Genomic DNA, 23,197 nt, shown 5'->3' with positions numbered 1-23,197 from the left:
GAGTGGCTTAGTTGGTTGAGCATCCAACTCTTGATTTTGGCTCAGGTCATGATCCTAGGTTGTGAGATCCAGCCTTAGGTCATGCTCCAGGCTGATTATGGAGCCTGCTTGAGATTCTCTCTCTCTCTCTCTCTCTCTCTCTCTCTTTTCCTTTGCCCCTCTCCCCTGCTTGCATGATCTCTCTCTTTCTCTCTCCCTAAACAAAAGAAAAAAAGAAAGAAATATAAAGAAAAACCATCTATTGCAAATTAGCATTGGAAACACTTACCACAGAGAAGGCCTGTGCGTTATAGATAGTAAGGAAATTCCAGCCCCTTTTGCAGCCTGAAATATCTTTCCTTCAACATCAATGCTGACAGCACTGGTACATTCATCCAGTAATGCATATTTTGGTCTTGAAAAAAAATTAACACAAATAAATTAATGGCTTTCCTATTTGAATTATATATCTTTACATGGACAATATGAGTTGCAATGTTAACTTTATTTTTTAATTATTTAAGCTCTATGCCCAATGTGGAGCTTGAACTCATGACCCTGAGATCAAGAGTAGCATGCTCTATCTACCAACTGAGCCAGCCAGGTGCCCTGCAATGTTAACTTTAAAGGAGCAAAAGAGGGGCGCCTGGGTGGCGCAGTCAGTTGGGCGTCCAACTTCAGCCAGGTCACGATCTCGCGGTCCGTGAGTTCGAGCCCCGCGTCGGGCTCTGGGCTGATGGCTCGGAGCCTGGAGCCTGTTTCCGATTCTGTGTGTCTCCCTCTCTCTCTGCCCCTCCTCCGTTCATGCTCTGTCTCTCTCTGTCCCAAAAATAAATAAACGTTGAAAAAAAAAAAAAGGTTTAAAGGAGCAAAAGAGTATATGAAATTAGTAAACGTGACAAATGATAAAGTAAAAGAGGGGTCACCCTCCCTCTTTGGATTAGGACATTATATTGTTCTTAAATTTTAAATAGATTTCCTGATGCCTACTCACTATACAATAAGCTTTATTGTTATGCAAATGGGTGAATCATGGGTATGAGACAGGAAAGATGAGGCAGGTCACTGAGTGCATTTTCCCATAGAAGGCAAGTTAATTCCTGGTGACAGGTTCTGACTAATTACATGAAAAATACATTACAGTAGCTAATTATCAAAAAGGCCAAGGCCCTGTTAGCAAAGATTTATTGAGAAGATAACTTTATCAACAATGTCAGTACCAAAACACTATTAATGGAATTTCATTGCTACAAAATTCTGCAAAAGTAGTATGCCTAATCGGACAAATTTACACTGGCCTTTAACCTGGTAATACTGAGACCATGCTTTGCAAATTCTTAAGGGAAAAAAATCAGTAACTGTTTTCTCATTACACTCAGTTAATTACTTTTTCTAGCTCAATTTTTACTTTGGAAAGGACTGTCTACCACTATCAGAGGTACCTATCACTGGATACCATTTCCTTCTATTTACTTTCTTCCTTTCATCTCACCCCCTACTCTTATCTTTCTTTCTTTCCCCTTCCCTGTCTTCCCTCAAGAAGAAGACAGGGTCATCTGGACTTTGGGTGTATATTTGGTACTCAACAACATGACTTAGCTTGGTCAGTGGGACCAAAGGTCAACTCATGCACTGTCATTTATTATTTATTTTAGAGCTGAAAACCAGTATTAAGTGTTTTACCAGGACACTGTCCTCCATGAAGATATTCTGATCTTTTTTTTTTCTTTTTTTTTTTCTTTTTTTTTCTTTTTTTTTTAATTTATTTATTTATATATGAAATTTATTGTCAGATTGATATTCTGATCTTTAAAAATAAATGACACTGAAAAGATAAACGTTGAAACCAGTAGTAATTTCTCCTTCAGCAGAATTATTTAGTGCTTTAAATTGTTTTTCTATGATCTTATTAATAGGATCTTTTTATCTATTCCAGGATGGGTAGACAAGGCTAATAGATATAGGAGTCAACTTAACTTTAACACCCCATTTGACTTTAACAACTGCTTTCCATGCAAAGAACTTAAGGATCACTGGAGATTCCCCATGACATTAACAGAAATAGTTGTGCTGGGTGGTTTTTGGTTACTGTTCCGGTTTAAGTATTAAGCATTACATTTTTGTCTCAGAGTTGATTACTGTTTTGTGGATAATTTTTTTTTAAATAAAAAAGAGGAAGAAGAAAAGGAAGTATAAAAGAGAGATAAACTTTTCTTTTTCTGTATGAATCTCCTTCCAGTAATTTAGTTACTTATTGTACTGTGTCGCTTTTTGAGCTAAACAGAGAAGAGATGCCATCTTAGAATTAGAAATAAAGTATATGTCTTACATTCAGTTGTCATAGCAATCCTTAGTGTAGCAGATGTAAGATAGACTGCGTACTTTTGTTTTCTTGGCAGAACTGGGGTATGTGTGTATGTGTATGTGTGTGCATGTGTGTGTGTATTTAAATTAAGCAATAGCTAGAATCTGGGCTGATATAACCAAGTGAAACATTATGTAATGTTGTTTCTCAGATTTTCCATTCTTTTTGTTTTGATGTATCATCAGAGGAGGCAGCTTTGTGAAGGATCTACTCTATCCCCCTTAAGACAGAACTCTTCGGATCATTCTTTAAATATTAAAATTAAAATCCTCTCCAAAAGAGTATACTACTGTGATACTTAGTACTCCCTGCCAATGTTCTCCATTTTAGTTAGTTCAGGTCTTTCATACTGCATTCACATATTGATATTAATCCTTTGGGAACAAGGGAAGGCAGTTTCTCATAATTATTCTTATCCTTCACTGGATTTGAAATTTCTATTTAATTTTGTTTTTTCTCAACAGATTCTGCTTTCCAACAACTTGCTCATCTTCACTGATCTTTCTATACAGATCACTAAATTTTCCTTCTAGTGGTGTTTGTAACCTGAGCTTATTTAGTCTCACATTATATCCAAAATATTTTAGATACCAAGTATCAACTATTGATTTCAAGTTACAAGTGCTTACAGATCTCTTTGGGTTGAGATTAATGCCTCTTGCTCTTTGTTACAGGGTTTATTTTATTAACACACTGACACAGTGAGAAATTTATGGTCACATTTTACATTCCACCATATTATATTTCACCAGCTATGCTGGTGATCATGTTACTGAATATTTATGGACAAGGCTCAAACAGATTCAGGGTGATAGTGGCTAACAGCTGGTCATAAATGTCAAACAGAAAACTTTACCCTTGAATCTCACCACATCATCTGAGAAAGGGACATTTTATTTTTTTTATTTTTATTTTTTTTAATTTTTTTTTCAACATTTATTTATTTTTGGGACAGAGAGAGACAGAGCATGAACGGGGGAGGGGCAGAGAGAGAGGGAGACACAGAATCGGAAACAGGCTCCAGGCTCTGAGCCATCAGCCCAGAGCCCGACGCGGGGCTCGAACTCACGGACCGCGAGATCGTGACCTGGCTGAAGTCGGACGCTTAACCGACTGCGCCACCCAGGCGCCCCGAGAAAGGGACATTTTAAAATACACTGAACTAAAAGTTCTGAGTTAGCAAATTTTGGTTTCTATTTTTTTTAGTTCACCATATTCTTTTTTTTTTTTTAAGTTTTTATTTAAATTCCTGTTAGTTAACACACAGTGTAATATTTGTTTCAGGTGTACAATTAGTGATTCAACACCTCTATACATCACCAGGTGCTCATCACAAGTGCAGTCCTTGATCTACGTCACCTATTTAACCCATACCCCCAACCCACCTCCCTTCTGGTAACCATCAGTTTGTTCTCTATAGTTAAGAGTCTGTTTCTTGGTTTGCCTCTTTCTCTTTCTCTCTTTTTTTCCCTTTGCTCATTTATTTTGTTTCTTAAATTCCACATATGAGTGAAATCATATGGTATTTGTCTTTCTCTGACTGACTTAATTTTGCTTAGCATAATCCTCTCTAGCTCCATCCATGTTGTTGCAAATTAGCTTGCCATATTCTTGAACTAACCATGTACATTATTACAAATACCATGTTATTGGGGAACCTGGGCGGCTCAGTCGGTTAAGCATCCGACTTCGGCTCAGGTCATGATCTCACGGTTTGTGGGTTGGAGCCCCACATCGGGCTCTGTGCTGACAGCTCAGAGCCTGGAGCCTGCTTCAGATTCTGTGTCTCCCTCTCTTTCTGCCCCTCCCCTGCTCATATTCTGTCTATCTCTATATATGAAAATTTAATTTTGTCATCTAACATTACTCAACATAAGAAATACAAAAAAAGTACTGACAGACTTCTGACACATGAAAAAAATTACTTAAGAAGCGTAAAACCTATATATTCTAAGGGTTAGCTTTTCTTTCTTTTTCTTTTCTTTCTTTTTTATTTTAGTTGACACACATGTTGACATTAGTTTCAGGTGTACAACATAGTGATTAGACAAGTTTACATATTATGCTATTTTAACCACAAGTGTAGCTAACATGTCACTATACAGTGCTACTACAATATCATTGACTATATTCCTTATACTGTGCCTTTTTATTTCTATGAGTTATTCATTCCCTAACTGGAAGCTTGTATCTCCCAATCTCCTTCACCCATTTTGCCCATCCCTCTATTCCCCAGGAAGATATTTCTATGTTTCAAATGTTTATTTATTTATTTTAAGAGAGAGAAAGAGAGAGAGAGAGAGAGTGAGCATGAGTGGGTGAGGGGCAGAGAGAGAGGGAAAGACAGAATCCCTAGCAGGGTCTGCACTGTCAGCACCAAGCCCATTGTTGGGCTTGATTCCACAAACTGCAAAATCATGACCTGAGCCAAAATCAAGAGTCAGACACTTAACTGAATGAGCCACCCAGGAGCTCCAAGGAGTAAGATATTTTTAAAGATGAGGGCATCGAATCATGTTCAAAGATTTTTTTTTTTTTTTAGTTACAATAATGAACTAGTTTCCTGAGTATAGCCTACTTACCTATGATAAAACATGCGAGCCATGCCCATTCTTTGCTTTTCTCCTCCTGACAGAACATCTTTCCAGTCCATAACAGCATCCCATCCTTAAAAATATATAAAAACATATATTTTTATAAGGCATTTGTTTGTTACCATTTTTACCCCGGACAAGTGATTCCTGGCAAGTTTAAGTTATTAACACAAAGTACCTGGTATTTAAAAAAAAATTTTTTTTTATGTTTATTTTTGAGACACAGAGAGAGAGACAGAGCACAAGCAGGGGTAGGAGCAGAGAGAGAGGGAGACACAGAATCCGAAGCAGCTCCAGATTCTGAGCTGTCATCACAGAGACCAATGCGGGGCTCGAAGTCACAAACCATGAGATCATGACCTGAGCTGAAGTCGGATGCTTAACTGACTGAGCCACCTTGGCATCCCAAAGTACCTGATATTTTACAGAACATATGCTTGGATAAACTAGAGAGCCTCATGTATAAACATTTTGTTTTAGATTTCATGTTTTTTTTAATAGTAATAATTCCTTATGCTGACAAAACATCTTCTAAGATTCTAAATACTGGCACTTAAAAAATTTGTTTGTTTCTGAATATCTCCAAAAAGTTGGTACACTTATACTTATTTGGGAGGGTGGTAGGAGAAAAGACCAACAATTTGCATAGGCCTATTGCCCAATCTACAAAGAGTAAAACAGAAGCTAACTTAAATGGCTTCCATGTGCCTGGTACTTTATCTGAGTTTTCTCATTATATATTCATATATAATTCTCATTATATATCCATAACCTTATGAGTTAGATCTTATTGTTGCATTTTATAAGTGGGTGAGCTGAAATCCATAGAGGAGTTGACATGTCTAAGTTTACACAGCTAGAGATCAGAGCTAGGATTCATATGTAGGTCTATATTCACACTATCTCTTACAACATCTGGGTTTTATTTGAAAATTAGTTTTAAGTTGTTTCTTTTTTTTTTTTTTTTAGTTTATTTATTTATTTTGGGAGAGAGAGCAGGGGAGGGGCAGAGAGGGAGGGAGAGAGAGAATTCCAAACAGGAATTCTGTGCTGACAGCACAGAGCTGACACAGGGCTGGATCCCATGAACCACGAAACCATGACCTGAGCTGAAATTGAAAGTTGTACGCTTTACTGAGCCACCCAGGATCCGCTCTCTTACATCTTCACTACTGACTTTCTGTTGGATATTTATACAAAAAGCAATGCTTCTATATATTAAAAAATTGGTTACATCTATACATACTGATGTACATAGAAATGTACTTGGAACATCTTTGTATGAAAAATCAAGTTGCAGAATTGTGTGTATGTATAGATATAGACACACACATACACATTTATATAAACTATGACTGCATTTCTATAAACACACACATAGCTCACACCCCACAGGAATGGAATTATGAGACTTTTACTTTCTAACTTACACATTTTTATAATATTGGGAAATATAATGATTTTTATTATTTTTATGGTTTATCTTTATTTTGTAACAAAAGAAGTGTACTCCAAAATAAAACTAGGGGCTCCTGGGTAGCTCAGTTGGTTAAACATCCAACTTAAGCTCAAGTCATGATCTCATGGTTCATGGGTGTGAGCCCCACATCAGGCTCTGTGCTGACAGCTCAGAGCCTGGAGCCTCTTCAGATGCGTCTCCCTCTCTCTCTCTGTTCCTCCCTCACTTGCGTGCTCTCTCTCTTTCTCGCTCAAAATAAATAAATAAATATTTATAAGGAAAAAAAGAAAGAAAGAAAACAAAACCATGAGGCCTATGAGAGAGAGAGCCATATCAAATGTTTATTCATGGAAATGTCAGAAAATAATAGAGCAGAGTAGGCAAAGTCTGATTTTCAAAGAGCAAAATTACTGCCAAAACTTGCCACATACACTTAGGACAACAGTTCCAAATCCCAAGTGTTCAAGGCGTAATTTTCCCATGTAGAAAAAATTCAGGCTCTTTGGCCTCTTCTTTCTCTGTCAGCTGAATTTTCACCTTTATTAAACTTTAAATAAACTGGGTCAAAGGAAAAGAAAATAGGAAGTAGAGTCATTGTTGTTTTCTGTGCAGTGGATTGAATAGGTTTTCCCTATTTCCCAATGATACTCCCCAGTGGGGAACCACTGTTCATTTTCTTGGATGAACTTCCAGGAATTTTCTGTTCATTTAAAAACCTAGCTTGGGGTGCCTGGGTGGCTCAGTTGGTTAAGCGTCCGACTTCAGTTCAGGTCATGATCTCGCAGTTTGTGAGTTCGAGCCCCATGTCGGGCTCTGTGCTGATAGCTCAGAGCCCGGAGCCTGCTTCAGATTCTGTGTCCCCCTCTCTCTCCACCCCACCCCAGCTTGTGCTCTGTCTCTCTCTGTCTTTCAAAAATGAATAAACATAAAAAAAAATTTAAATATAGCCTTAAAATTTTATGTTAAGAGAAAAATCTCCAAATGCCATCTGATTTCAAGTTCTTGCTTCTAGTGAAAACTGTTGAAATATAATTTTTCTTGATAACTGAATTTTATAGCATTTATGAAACATAAGCAAGGATTTGAAAAATAAGCTCAGATTGCTTCATAGTGGAGAAATATTTGGGGCTTAAAAATTTGTTGCTCCTGCCAACTGAGAAGGGGCAAGAGAAAAGTATTTGGGTCAAAGGAAACTTTAGCTTTACATATTTAAATAAATCATGTCTTCTGTTCCACTAAACCCAGAAGTTTTAATAGGCAATACTGCTTGATCACAGAACATATAAATCAAACCTCTGAGTTATAATATCATCTCTGATGCTGAGTAAGTGAGACTAAGCCAGGTGAGGACAGTTTTCCTGCTTTCTTGAGAGGTACATGTTAATTTAGTTCATGTTAACATTTGGTAACACTTTTGGTAACATTTGGTAACATTTGGTAACACTTTTACTCTTTTCTATTTTCTAATCTCTTTTCATGGAATGAAACATAGTTTTTCATTCCATCTTTTACTAGAGCAAAGCATTTCTCTAAGCAAAGTATTAGCTAGTCTAAATAGAACTTCAGTACACTTCTTCCAAAGTAAGTGACGTCCTTGCAAATTTAGATGCTTTTCAGCTTGGCTTAAAAACATGCTTCGTGTTTTAAGGATGAAGCAAGTAGAGTAGATTTCCTTGAAATTGTTTTATGTGTAAGGATATAACAATTCTTATTAGTGTATAAGAAGCTAGTAGATTGCATAGCACAGTGGCATAGCCTACTGTAGAACATTGACTTTCAAGTGAGATCTTTATTTGAATCCCTGTCATAACACTTGCTGTGGGCCCCTGAGGAAGTTACTAAAATTCTGAATTTCACCTGTAAAATGGGGTTAGTAAAACCCCCATCATAAGACAGTTTTAAATATTAAATAAGATGACAATGTGCATTGCTTAATATATTCTGCACAGTAGGCACTCAATAAACCATAACAATTACTGTTACATTATTAAGGTAAGAACATTCTTAAAAACAGTTCTTAAACTTCTCAATGACTTCTGAAAGAATAGAATAGCCCATGTTTATTTTAAATTTCTATTTGGATTATTGGATTTCAAACCTACCCAAGATTAACATGTAGCATTTATTCTGCTTCCCCGGTGTTTTAAAACGGTGAAGGAGATGATCATATGAAACAAAAAGATAATCTGCTTTCCATATTTTTAGTACTTATGAATTGTGATTATAAACACCATAAAAATAAGTGTAATAATACCTCTCCTGTCTGCCTCATTTGCTTATTATAGGGATCAAATGAAACAACATAAATGAAATTGCCATGTAATATACCAAGTACTGGCACACAAAGACAAAATATCATAGTATCAATATTACAAGTAGTTACTAATTATTGTGTATTCAGTATGTGCCACTGTTATAAATGCTCTTCAGAGAGCATTTCTTTAAGTTTTTGTTTTAATTCCAGTTAGTTAATATACAGTGCTGTATTAGTTTCAGGTGTACAATATAGAGATTCAACAATTCCATACATTACCCAGTGCTCATTACAAGTGCACTCCTTAATCCCCAGCACCTCTTTCACCCAACTCCTCACCCACTCCCCTCTGGTAACCATCAGTTTGTTCTCTAGAGTTGACTCTGTTTCTTGACTTGTCTCTGTCTCTTTTTTCCTCCCCTTTGCTCATTTGTTTAGTTTCTTAAATTCCACATATGAGTGAAATCACATGGTATTTGTCTTTCTCTGACTTATTTAGCTCAGCATAGTATTCTCTAGCTCCGTCCATGTCTTTGCAAATGGCAAGACTTAATTCTTTTTTATAGCTGAGTAATACTCTGTTATATCCATATATATATATACACACACACACACACATACATACCACCTCTTCTTAATCCATTCCTCAATAAGTGGACACTTCTGGCTGCTTCCATATCTTGGCTATTGTAAATAATGCTGCAATAAAAACAGGGATGCATCTATGTTTTCGAATTAGTGTCTTTGTATTCTTTGAGTAAATATCCAGTAGTTCCATTGCTGGATCACAGGGTAGTTCTATTTTTAACTTTTTGAGGAACCTCCATACTGTTTCCATAGTGGCTGCATCAGTTTTCATCCCCAACAGCAGTACAAGAGGTTTGGTTGCTTTTTATCCACATCCTTGCCAACACTTGTTTTTTGTGGTTTTGACTTTAGCCATTCTGTCAGGTGTAAGGAGATATCTCATTGTAGTTTTGATTTTCATTTCCCTGATAGTAAGTGATGATGAACACCTTTTCATGTCTGTTGGCCGTCTGGATGTCTTCTTTGGAGAAATGTCTGTTCATGTGTTCTGCCTATTTTTAATTGGATTATTTGGTTTTTGGTATCTGTTTGTACCCCAAAACATTGTATTTTGGATACTAATCCTTCTTCAGATATGTCATTTGCAAATATCTTCTCCCATTTGGTAGGTTGTCTTTTAGTTTTGTTGATTGTTTCCTTCACTGTGCAGAAGCTTTTTATTTTGATAAGTCCCAATAGTTTATTTTTGCTTCTGTTTCCCTTGCCTCAGGTGACATATCTAGATAAAAGTTGCTATGGCTCATGTCAAAGAGGTTACTGCCTGTGTTCTCTTCTAGGATTTTTATGGTTTCAGGTCTCACATTTAGGTCTTTAATCTATTTTGAATTTATTTTTATGTATGGTGTAAGAAAGTGGTCCAGTTTTATTCTTTTTCGTGTTGCTGTCCAGTTTTCCCAACACCATATGTTGAAGAAACTTTCCTTTTTCTATTGGATATCCTTTCCTGCTTTGTTGAAGATTAATTGACCATATAGTTGTGTGACTCTGCAGAGAGTCTTATTTAATATTCACAGAATCCTTATAGGTAGATATTTATCCCCATTTTAGAATTGAAGATACAGAACAGTGCTAATTAGATTTGAGTCCAGAACTCTGACTTCAAAGCTCACATTCTTAACCACTGTATTTCTGATAGGTAAATGGGCTAGGAAGTAAAAGATAAAATCTATGCAAAATTAAATCTAGAATTCTAGCTTGTTATTTCAATACTTTTTCTAGGCTATCAAATTATGTGTTACAAGTTATTTGAAAGTGTGACTATTAGAAAGTAATTCTTTTTTAAGCTCATATGTGTAACTGTTATTTCTACTCTTTCAAAAATGCCTTATTCATAAAGAAATTGTGGTTTATATATACAATGGAGTACTACGTGGCAATGAGAAAGAACGAAATATGGCCCTTTGTAGCAACGTGGATGGAATTGGAGAATGTGATGCTAAGTGAAATAAGCCATACAGAGAAAGACAGATACCATATGTTTTCACTCTTATGTGGATCTTGAGAAACTTAACAGAAACCCATGGGGGAGGGGAAGGAAAAAAAAAAAAAGAGGTTAGAGTGGGAGAGAGCCAAAGCATAAGAGACTCTTAAAAACTGAGAACAAACTGAGGGTTGATGGGGGGTGGGAGGGAGGGGAGGGTGGGTGATGGGTATTGAGGAGGGCACCTTTTGGGATGAGCACTGGGTGTTGTATGGAAACCAATTTGACAATCAATTTCATATATTAAAAAAAAAATACCTTATTCATAAAACACACAGCACAGAAGTTCCTGGGGCACCTGGGTGGCACAGTCGGGTAAATGTCCACCCCTTGATTTCAGCTCAGGTCATGATCTCACAGTTCATGAGTTCGAGCCCCACATCAGGCTCTGCACTGACAGCATGGAACCTGCTTGGAATTGTCTCCCTCTTTCCCCACCACCACTTTTCAAAAAATAAATAAATAAACATTAAAAAATACTTAAAAAATAAGTTTCTATACCTTATCTAATTCTCTATGTGCTGCTTGACAGAGGGAAAAAGTGTATTGGTAAGACTGTGGGTCTGAAAACAAAAAAGAAGTTCTGCGATACCACTCTTCAAATTATTAAGTTTAATGTAAGTTGAGAACTTGACAGGAGGATATTTCTGCCACAGATTTTACATGCATCTAGATTAATGATGGCCTCAGAGACACTTGTATATTCAAATATGAAGAAAAAAACCCTTTCATTAAAAAAAATGTTTTTTTAATGTTTATTTTTGAGGGAGAGAGACAGAACACGAGCGGGGGAGGGGCAGAAAGAGGGAGACCCAGAATCAGAAGCAGCCTCCAGGCTCTGAGCTGTCAGCACAGAGCCCAACACGGGGCTCAAACTCACCAACCATGAAATCATGACCTCAGCCAAAGTCGGCACTTAACTGACTGAGCCACCCAGGCGCCCCCCCCAAAAAACTGTTTTCAAATGCTAGCAGCAGACAATAAAAAATCCTGGTGTGCTGTAGGAAATACAACCCAAGCAGAAGATAGGACGTCAAGAATGGAAAATCAATAAATGCTATGAAGTCCATGTGCGTGTTTATGTTCCAATAATAGCATACGTTCAAATTAAAATAGGGATGATTTACGTAAGTTTAGTTTTTGAAACAAAGTTAAATGCATTTAGAAAATGGTAGACTTTACCTCCTTCTCTTTGAACTATGTGATAGAGGTGGACATTGTGTAGAATACATTCCAGGTCATGGTCTGTGTGGCCTTTGTCACGCATGTCATCCACCGAATCAGGGTAGATGACTTGATCGCGAAGACTCCCAAGAGACATGTATGGCCTATAAAACACCAACCACATAAGAATCCTCGTACAAAGCCATTTTAGTTTACTCAGTGTGACGTTCTTGTGGTCTGAAAACTCGAGAGCACGTTTTAAATACTGTATTTCTAGAATTACATTTATTACCTGGTGACGAGTATTTCTCTCTCAGGCATGACAGGATAATACTCTGTTATGTTCCTGTAAAAATTTACTGAGACATAGCCACAAAGAAAAGTTTCCTCAAGGAATAGCTGGATACTTTCACACAGAAACACATATCTTGTTTCACTGTATTTTATAAACATTGCTTCTGTAATCCGTCTAAAATTATTTGAGTTAAATATTATAAAATTTGAGGTTTTGGCCCAGAGATGTGCCCAAGCAAAACTTAAAAAAAAAATACCATTAATTAGGGGCACCTGGGTGGCTCAGTTGGTTAAGTGTCCAACTCTTGACTTCGGTTCAGGTTGTGATCTCAGGACTGTGAGATCAAGCCCCACATTAGGCTCCACGCCCAGCTTGAGATTCTCTCTTCCCCTCTCCCTTTGTTCCTCCCCTGCTTACCCTCTATCCCTCTCTCTAAAAGAGAGAGACAGAGACAGAGAAATGCCATTAATAATAAAATGAGTGCAAATTAAAACTACACTGGGCTTCTTAGTTTTCAGATGGTAAAAGTTCAAAAACTTGACAACTTACTCAACTAGCAACCTATGGAGAAACAGGTCGTCTCAAACACTGGTGACAGTGAAAAAATGCACAACATTTTGGAGGGGATTTGGCAAACCATCATATATTTTGGCCTTTGAACCACTTCTGGCAATTTATTCTAAAGATATACTTCAAAAATTACAAAGATAAAAGTGTGTAAGGCTATCCATTACAGCATTATCTATAATTGCAAAATATTGAAAACAACCTAAATGCCCATACAAAGGAGACTGAAAAAACTACAGCATCTACACTGTGGAGCTGTAAAACAGGATGTGGACCATCTCTACAGAGTGATTTTCCAAAAAATATTTTTAGGTTGAAAATCAAAGTGCAGAAGTAGATGTATAGCAGGGTTTCTCAACAGCAGCATTATGGATAAATGAAACCAGAAATTCTTTGTTGTTGAGGGCTATCTTATGTATTCTAAATGTTTAGCAGCCCACCTGGTCTCCACCCACTAGATGCCCCTCTCCCAATAAAGAGTCTCCAGACATTACCCCCTACACCAAACCATCCCCGTTTGAGAACCACTAATATACAATATACTACCTTTATACAAAATGAAAGCAAAATGAGAAAGTATACATTTATCTGCTTATATTCATAAAAGGAAACAAAGTAAACCAGAAACTAATAAAATTGGTTACCTACTAGAGATTGGAGAAACAAGGCAGAATGGATAGGGGAGGGAGTGGCCTAAGTATCCTTTCTATATATTTTTACTTTTAGAATCATGTTAAAATGTCATTGTTGAAAAAAATAGCATTAAACCAATAAGGGTGAAGGAAGAAACCTTAACATTAAGTACAAACAGAAACACATGAACTGAATAGTATATCAAATGAATAACAACCACACGGAAGGGGGAGGAGGTAGTGATCCATGAAACTTGTGCGTGGCTACACTATTTCAGTTGAAGACCAAAAGAACCACAAAGAAATCTTGAACCTTATTGGGCAAGTTTCTTGTTGGTAATCATATAGGTGTAGCAATTCTGAAATTGCTTTACCCATGTTGCAGGATTGACCAAAGAAGTAAACATTTTAATAATATTAGGAGGTAGGGTTCTCATTCTGGAAGAAAGAAGATATAAACACAGAAGGTGAGAAGGAAAGAAAGAACTGTAATATTTAATTTGAATTAGAGTGTCCATATAAATCCATGTTTTAAAAATAAATCTATTTTCTGTTCTGTCTATATTTGGTATGTCCTGATGTTATCCTCTGAGAAGGACACAACATCATTTACATACTGTAGTGGGTTGAACTGCAGACCCAAGAAGATATGCCCAAGTTCTAAACCCCCGGTACCTATGAATGTGACCTTATTTGGAAAAAAAATGGGTCTTCTCAGATGTAACTACACTAGGGATCTCCAGGTGAGATTATCCTGGATTATCCAGATGGGCCCTAAATCCAATAATTGCCCTTATAAGCAGAAGAGAAACACAGGGAAGAAAGTCATGTGAAGACGCAGGCAGAGATTGGGGTTATGTTGTCACAGGCAGAGGAATGCCTGAAACTGCCAGGAACTGGAAGAGGCAAGAAAAGATTCTACCCTAGAGCTTAGGGGGTTTAGACCTACCAAGACCTTGATTTTGAATTCCTGACCTCCAGAACTATGAAAGAATACATTTATGTTGTTTTAAACTGCCAAGCTTTTGGTTACCCAGCAGATCTTGGAAATAGGTAGTATTCTTGCACTAAAAAAAAAAAAAAAGGTAACCTGAATCATAGCATCAGGAAACTACCAATCAAAACTAATTCCAGGGACTTTCTTAAAATAATAACAACAGTTCTGCACTCTATGCATATAAATGTCATAAAAAAAGAAAAAAAAACAACAAAGAGAAGCTGAGGAGGTGAGATTAAAAGAAACTAGAGTAACATGGCAACTTAGATGCAAATGAATTGAGAAAAAGTAGTTATTATAAAGGATAGCATTATGATAATTGGAAATTTAAAAATAGAAAACTTAAATATGGGAAGTTGTTGGGGCTCATTCGAAGGACACGACTCTCAGTTGACCATGAGCTGGACTGGGACAATCGAAGGCTCCTCACCCCCTCACATGTGCTTGGAATGTATGCTCTGCCTACCATTCCCACAGCTGGAACCGTTTCCAAGGAAGCAGCGTGAGAGAGCATGGTCTTATTGGGACCGTCTGGATGCTATATGTGACTGAATCCAGTTAAGGCCTCTATACAAACTTAAGATTCTGGTGGGCGAGTGCAGAGATCCACTCACCTTGTAGCTGCCCAGGACAAGCCTCATATGGTAAGTTCCCTTGCTTATTACCACCTGCCACCTGCCAATTAGGAATGGTCTCTTCTGTCTACTTTTGCCTCCAGGGACAGGGGCCAGTTTGGGAACCAAAAGCGTGTTTAGATAATAATACCAATGTGAATTTTCATGAATTTCATCATTGTACTGTGGTTATGCTAGAGAATATCTTTGCTCTTTGGAAACACACCCTAAAGTAGTTACGGATGAAGATTTATGATTACTGCAACTTACTTTTTAAAGGGGAAGGGTGTGAGAGAAAGAGAGAGAGAAAGTTGAAGGTTTTAAATATAAATATATTTTTGTAGGTCACTCGTCTGCCTATTTTCCCATAACGTGCAAATGATTTAGTTGGAGCACAGATAACACAAGGTTATTTTACAACAGGTTTAACTAACATTTGAAAATAAAAATATTTATATTTTAATGAGATATATATACATTCCTGTAAAGATTTTCAATGGGGTCTTTAAAAATATGGGAATCCCTGGCCATATTTTAAAAATTGATATATAATTCACATCATAAAATCCACCCTAGTAAAGTACACAATACTTTTTGAATGATTTTTTATTATATTCACAAGCTCATATAACCATTGCCACTATCTAATTCCATAACATTTTCTTCACATCAAAAAGAAGCTTCATACCCAATAGCAGACACTCCCCATTCTTCCCTCCTCCCTGTCACTGCCAATCACTAATATACTTTCTGTGTCCATGGATTTGCCTATTCTGGACATTTCATATACACGAAATCACACAATATGTGGTCTTTTGTGATGGCCCTTCTGTTAGCATAATGTTTTCAGGTTTGTTCATGTTGTAGCATGTCATAGTATTTCATTCTTTTTCATGGCTGAATAATATTCCACTGTATGAATATGCCACATTTTGGTAATTCATTCATAAGTTGATGGATATTCCAGTTGTTTTCGCTATTTGACTATTAGAAACAGTGGGCACACACCTAAGAGTGGAATTTCTGGGGCATATGATAATTCTTTGTTTGCTCTTTGAGGAACCACCCAACTGTTTTCTGAAGTGACTACACCATTTCTGGTCACATTTCTTCTACCATGTCCCTATATCTTCCTCTCTTCTATATCTCTTCTATATCTTCTGCCTTATTCTTTATCTTTCCTTCTCCAGTCTAACTGTAATTTTTTTTAAAAAAATCAGAATTAGGATGCATAATTATTTGTTTACATTATATTAAGCATTCATCTAATGTGACAATATCTTAAGTTAATATCTGGTAATAATATTAGTAGCATAAAATAGAAACTGACTATCAGAGTCAATGAGTAGTTTTTCAGCTGGTACTCAGACAAGTTAAGGAAGAAATCCAAGGAAACCTTAGTAGGTAGTACTTTTGCTAATTTGCAAAGTAAATTAGAAGCACAGATATATTCTATACCTTAGTATAAACCTCAGATATAATTCGATCTATAGAACAGCCATGACACAGTATATAAGGGAGACTACAATGAATAAAATACACTGAACATTCATTTCACAAGTTCTACAGGATTCTACCATAAGACTTGATTAACTGGTAATATTGGATGAAATCATATTTTATATCTACATTTCAGGGAAGACAGTATAGAGTCATAGTTGTGATAATAGGCTCTGGGCTGCAATTCCAATCTTACTATGTACTAGCAATGTGATCCAAATTCTGAACTACAACTACCTCGTTTTTAGAGTAACTTACTTTATTGTATTTGTTATGAAAACTAAATGAAGCAGTGGGTTTATATAAATCTTAAATGAAGCAATGTAGTCAGAACACTTAGTATAGTATAGGCACATGGTAGGCACTCAATAAACTGTTACAAAAAAATCACCTCTACTTAGGCTTAAGTTCTATATCTATGTAAAAACAAAACATTAAAAAAAAAAAAAAAAAAAAAAACAGATGCAAAGAAATTCCTATTTAACCAGCTAAGATACTTGTGATTTTATACCACATAGCAAATTTTTATTATTTTCACAAAATTAATAAATAACAAGTACATAATTATGTAAATTTTAGAAATCGTATTCTGTTAAACACTCAAGAAACCATCTCGGGTTTACCTAGAAGTACTTCTCTTAGTAACTGGAGCACCACTTAGTTCACTGGAGCAACTTATAAGGGCCTCGAAGGTATTAATGCATGTAAGGCTTCCTTCCATGTGCTTTCTTTGTAAGAAGAACTTGGAGAAAAACTTTGTAACCTCTTTAAAAGGCTAATTTACATTATTTATGATTTTGCTATGCTTTTTGAAATATGTCAGTTCTCTTTGATGAATAGATAGGGAAATTTATTTCAAAATGGCTCTTCATTATAAGGCAAAGTAAATATGTTTTTGCAATGCTGAAGTTTTTATTGAATTTTTTTTTAATTTTTTTTTCAACGTTTATTTATTTTTGGGACAGAGAGAGACAGAGCATGAACGGGGGAGGGGCAGAGAGAGAGGGAGACACAGAATCGGAAACAGGCTCCAGGCTCTGAGCCATCAGCCCAGAGCCCGACGCGGGGCTCGAACTCACGGACCGCGAGATCGTGACCTGGCTGAAGTCGGACGCTTAACCGACTGCGCCACCCAGGCGCCCCTGAGTTTATAAGTCTAATAACATTTTGAATAAGCACTCTTGAAATAAAAGGCAAAACAAAACAAAACAAACATGGTGTTTAGCCACGAAGTATTTAAAATTCAATCAACGTGAGATTTAAGCAAAATGCCAAATCATAAACATATTATGATGCAAAATGAGGAACAGCAAATGTGTCCACATAACTTATTATTTGAGCTATTTGTTAATCAAATGATGTAATAGAATATGAAAACTGCTAGTTTGAAAATTTATGTAAAGGGAATACAGATGAAATTATTAAAAAAATTTATAAAATTATATATTTATAAGGACTCAACAAATATTGCTTTATTAAAGTCCCATTTTCTCTCAATTATTGTTTAAAAATCATGTAAAATCGTAAAAACAACACATTCTATATGTGTCCAATGAGGTACATGGCAACTAAGGATACTTTGATAGGTTTTATTAATATACGCATTTAAAAATATTATGAAGCCACCACCAAACTCTCTGGAAAAGCTATATCCAGAGAAGTTGGGATGATACTGAGTGTCTTCGGAAACATAGCAGATGAGGACCTTATACCCAATGTTTATGTGATTAATTTGCATGTGATCCTTTCCAGCTCATAGGCCTGGAGTTTAACGTTTTAAGCTAGCTCAAGTTCCTCTGGTCCTACTAGAGTTTTACAGAATTAATAAGCACTTAAAGTACCCTCTACTGAACTTTCCTTTCTAGACATATAGACCTATTTAGATCATCTTCTAAATATTTCAGGTAGACCAGTTACCATGTCAGAATGTTATTAGCTTACTTGCTCTGGCCCATCAGAGAGGGGATCCTGCAACATACCTACTACAAGCAACAAAATAAATAGATTGCTTATAATTTAGCAGATATCAAAGAAGAAGCACTAACTAGTTTCAATTTACTCTTCTCTAAGTAACATTTAGAATCACCACTATTTGCTGTGGAAAAGATATCGGAATAAATTCATAGGTATCACATTATAATTTAAATAATAATTATTATTTAAACAATTATCATAATTGTTTTTCTTTGTAATCTGGGATGACTTCAAATGCATCTATATTTAAAACTATTAGTTATAATAGTAAAATTAAAATTATTTCAGATCAAATCAATTTGCAGTGAATATGGCTTTTTATATTTATATTACAAATGTCTCAGGGTACATTTATAATTTGTATTCTACTCCCACTTTTCTGTGTTAACATTTAAAAATCTGACAGTTCATGATTGCTTTGGTAAAATGTATTAACATTTCTTAGGGTTTATACTCATGGTATCTCTATTTTTTTTCTTTAAGAGACAAAAGTAGAAAGAAGGAGAAAGTGTTGAGAAATGTTGGCTCTGTCTCTTGTGCTTGGAGTCTGGAATGATCACCCAAAATGTGAAATGTTTCATAGTCATCTGGAATTTAATTTTCAACAATGGTTATAAAAATTTAACAGCAATATTAACTAGATTTAAACATGATATGTGTTAAATTTAAGAATAAGGTACTGCTAAGTACTTCTGTGTAACCATAGTGATAAGAAGTTAGCAATCTGAAAGCCATAAGATGTAGCTATTAATAATTCATATAAATGTACACACTGGGACCAATCATGTCATCTGATTTTTCTCATGAATAGCAAGAATTAAATTTGAGTCCTCAATGCATAAGTCATTCCTAATATTCTTTAAATAAATATGTAGCAAAAAGAAGAAATACTCAACTAAAGAGATATTAACTATTATTGAAATTATATTTTTAGGATGTTATTCCTAGGCACCAAAGCAGAGATGTGCACTGCCCCCTGAAGAGCAGGGACTATATTTATTTCCAAGTAATAAGAATAATGTAGTGGAATAATCAAAGTATGGCTAACCTGATGAGAATGCAAACTTCTTAAAAGTCAACTTTAAGAATATTTATCATTATATTAGATTACCATTTGAAATCCCTATTATTTGACTTTTTGACCTACAAAAATTCTAATTCCATATGGTGCAACCTAATAATTGACTCATAAATTGAGGAAAAGTTTTAGAAGCAAAGGAAGATTTTTTCCATTATTATTTTCATAAATTAACCCATAGAAGAGTTAAATATGAAAAAAATTATCCTAAATATTTTCCCAAGCAAAAGAAAGGTATAGGAAATTGTTTACATTTATAGATTCTTTAAGAGAGTTTTAAAAAACTGAACTGTACCAACTACTACACAGGAAGTACCAAAATGTATACTTTCAATTGTCAGCCAATTGCCCAAAGATATTTATGCAAAGTTTACTTGCTTTTAGTCTAATAGTTATAAAGCAAAGGAAAAGAATTGAATTAGCTACAGCCATATTACTGAGCCTTCTTAATGGCAAAAATCATTTCGTTTACAAGGGACATGTGAAGTGGCAAATATTTATCCCCATCATAAAGAGGATTACGTGACATATCTAGTGCATGCAGCAAAATAAATAGTTTCCTTCCTAAATAGTATATGGAGCCAGACTGATTTGTCAGTAGAAACCAAATCTATGGAGATGTTCATCCACTCATTTATTCAATCATTCATCAGGTGTTCATTGCACTGTTATAATATACTATTCTTTAGATTCAGTAGATACCACCAGTGCCGTACAGATATGCAGATGCCCTTTCTAGCTTATATTCTATAAAGATTTGTTCAATAGTAACTCAACATGGGCAAAGTCTGTTCTAGTAATAACTCTCACTCCCTAAGCCCAGATTTGTCTAATTTGGGGGCAGCAAGACCAGTGTATGTGTAACCAACTGGGTATGGGGCTCCATGAGTAGCCCTGAATTAAGCATATCACATTCTTCCTTTATTCCAGCGACCCTTTCAGACCAACATTCCACTCAGGCAATGGTCCGGGTAGCCTGCATCTTACTTAAATAAACACATTCTTTGTCCTTCAGAGGCTCTCCCTATTTTTTTTTTTTTTTGCACTTAGAGATTCATTGAGAATCAAAAAGTCTGAAAACTAGAAACCCAGAGGAAAATGGTAATTGAGATATTTAACTTGCATTCCCCTATATTCTTACTTAGGTCCTTTTCCAGGCCACATCCTCATTTTTAAATCTGACAGCTGAGGCAAAAGAAAGGAAAAAGAAAAAAAAAGCAAAGCAAAGGAAAGCAAGGATCTCACTGAAAATACTTTATTGACTATGAGGTTACTCTGTCTGCCATGGAGAGAGGAGGCAAACTAGGTCTTCTAACCTCCCTCCTGATCTCACATACTCCTGGTTCTCTAATAGTCATTCTCTGGTTTTATATGTGTGGCTTAAATGATGGTCTACTATAACATAGTTCTTCTATCCCTCCAAATAGGAAATCCTGGATTTGGGACGTATTTATATAGAAACAATTCAAAGGGATGTGCAGATTTTTTTTTTTAATGATTTTTTAATGTTTATTTATTTTTGAGAGACAGAGATAGAGACTGAACAGGGGAGAGGCAGAGAGAGAGGGAGACACAGAATCTGAAGCAGGCTCCAGGCTCCGAGCTGTCAGCACAGAGCCCAATGTGGGGCTTCAACCCACGAACCAGGAGATCATGACTTGAGCTGAAGTTGGATGCTTAACCAACTGAACCACCCAGGTGCCCTAGGATGTTCAGATTTTTAAGTATCTACAAAACTCATTTGACACATACATATCTTGGCCTGTGATGCAGTTTGTCAGTGTGGGTGCTATTGGTGTCATTTAAGTGTTTTGTTCATTCTGTTGAACTACTTAAACCAAAAATCTTGCACTGTTGCAGAATACTTTTTGCAGTCTCTTTTTTTGACAACATAAAGGTTAAATAATGATTTTTAACACCATAATCCATTGTTAAAATTCATATTTGCTTGTTTTATATCTCTTCAGGAAGTCTGATTTTAAATTAAGGGAATATTTTTAGAGATTTTTAAAAACTTTATAGATAAGTGGGTTTTAGAAGAATACGAAAGAATAGAGAACATATTCTAATCTGAAAGTGATCTGAACATAGTTTAAAGGAATTTCAATGTTACACAAGAATATAGTTTCCTTCACATTAACATAAATGAATGACAGCCAGTACTATGCTAAAATTGCCTGGGATTGCCATGTTCCCCCAGCATTATATGGACCTCTGCTTCTGAACAATAGCTTAATATTAATACAGATTTAGCATACGAAACAAACAACCCTAGATGGTGATACTTGCAAGGTCAGGCAAGAGAGTAGTAATTTTTTAGAGAAATATGCCCTGCTGCTAGCAATACCCAAGTGAAAATGACTTTAGAGTCAGACCCACATAAGTTCAAATGTTAGCTGTGGTCAGCTGCTTGACTTCAACCGAAGTTTTCTCACCTATAAAATAGGAATACTAATGCCAACTTTATGTGTTTTCATACAGAAAAATTAGAAACATATAATATGTGTAGAATAGTGACTAATGCATAATAATTAGTGTATTTTAAATTAACAAAAAGCAAAACAAAACAAAAAACAAAGTAATAAGTCCAGAGATACTTAACCCTTGCTAAAGATGCCCCAGGATCCATCAATTATTTCAAGAGGTCATAAGATTCTCAACTAAAAATCAATATTAATTCACTTTATGGTAAAAATAACATAGGCTAGTCAACTATACTTCAGTAAAAAAAAAAAAAAAAAAAAAAGTAAAAATGCATAGGCTAAATCATTAAAGGCATGAGTGGAAATGCCATCCCAGAAAGCATGGATTAAATGCTGGCACTGTTAAAAGAAGAGGTTTCATGTCATAAGCTCATCTAACTAAGAAAAACAATTGAAAAAGACAGAAATTTTTGAAAGTGAATGCAAACTATAAAAGAATCATAGTTTGTTATTCCCCATAAATCTGGGACAGTGCTCAAGAAGATTTAATTACTATGATTGTCTGAGAAAACATTTAAGGTCAAACAGTGGTTTATTTTTTCTTTTCAATCACAGGTAGATGTTTTTAATGTGATTATTTTGTTAATCTGAAAATAAGAGGCAGTGAATGCAGAGGGATTTATATCCAGAGATTTGATGAACTCTAACTTCGGGCTCTGAAATGCTATGTAACTCAAAGTATTAAAGTCTCTAATCTCTTTGAACTCCAATTTAATTATTCAAAATATTCTATTTAGCATGACTTATGCAGAGCATAATCAGTAAGTGCTGTTTATACATTAAAAGATAGTCAGAGGTAACTATCTATATTTAATTTTCTTTACAGTCTTTTTAATCATGCTATCATTCTTACATACAATCAAATTTAGGATTTTTCTCTTTCATTTAACTTAAAAATGTGGTTCATAACTACTTTATTAAGCAGTATTTACATTTAGTCTAGAAGATTAAGCTACATGGTACTTGAATATACTCTCCTGGAATGAAGTAGTAAATAATTACTGAACTGATAAATAAAATGTTTTTTTTTATAATTTCAGAATATCTGCTGACAAAAGAGAATGAGAAGTAATGATTATAATAGAAGTTATGTCATCTTTTATATTTCTCAAGGAGCATTAACAGACTAAAATTTAACATGTAAGGTTATATTACATATATAAGGAAAATGTAC

The 23,197-nt window shown here is 35.5% G+C and overlaps 1 protein-coding gene across 1 annotated transcript in view; it reads right to left on the bottom strand.

Moving 5' to 3' along the window:
* ABCD2 (ATP binding cassette subfamily D member 2) overlaps nucleotides 1–23,197 on the bottom strand; it is a 67,344-nt gene that overhangs the window by 9,053 nt on the left and 35,094 nt on the right. The window contains exons 7-9 of the mRNA XM_040488443.1: nucleotides 11,902–12,047; nucleotides 4,927–5,011; nucleotides 269–394 (exon numbers count right to left, since the gene is read on the bottom strand). Of these exons, the coding sequence (XP_040344377.1) occupies nucleotides 269–394; nucleotides 4,927–5,011; nucleotides 11,902–12,047 (357 nt within the window). The remainder of the gene's footprint in view (nucleotides 1–268; nucleotides 395–4,926; nucleotides 5,012–11,901; nucleotides 12,048–23,197) is intronic.

This window comes from Herpailurus yagouaroundi, unplaced genomic scaffold, assembly GCF_014898765.1.
Source record: "Herpailurus yagouaroundi ecotype Mexico unplaced genomic scaffold, PumYag 166, whole genome shotgun sequence".
In the NCBI taxonomy this organism is placed as follows: domain Eukaryota; kingdom Metazoa; phylum Chordata; class Mammalia; order Carnivora; family Felidae; genus Herpailurus; species Herpailurus yagouaroundi.
This window is presented reverse-complemented; position numbering and strand designations above follow the sequence as displayed.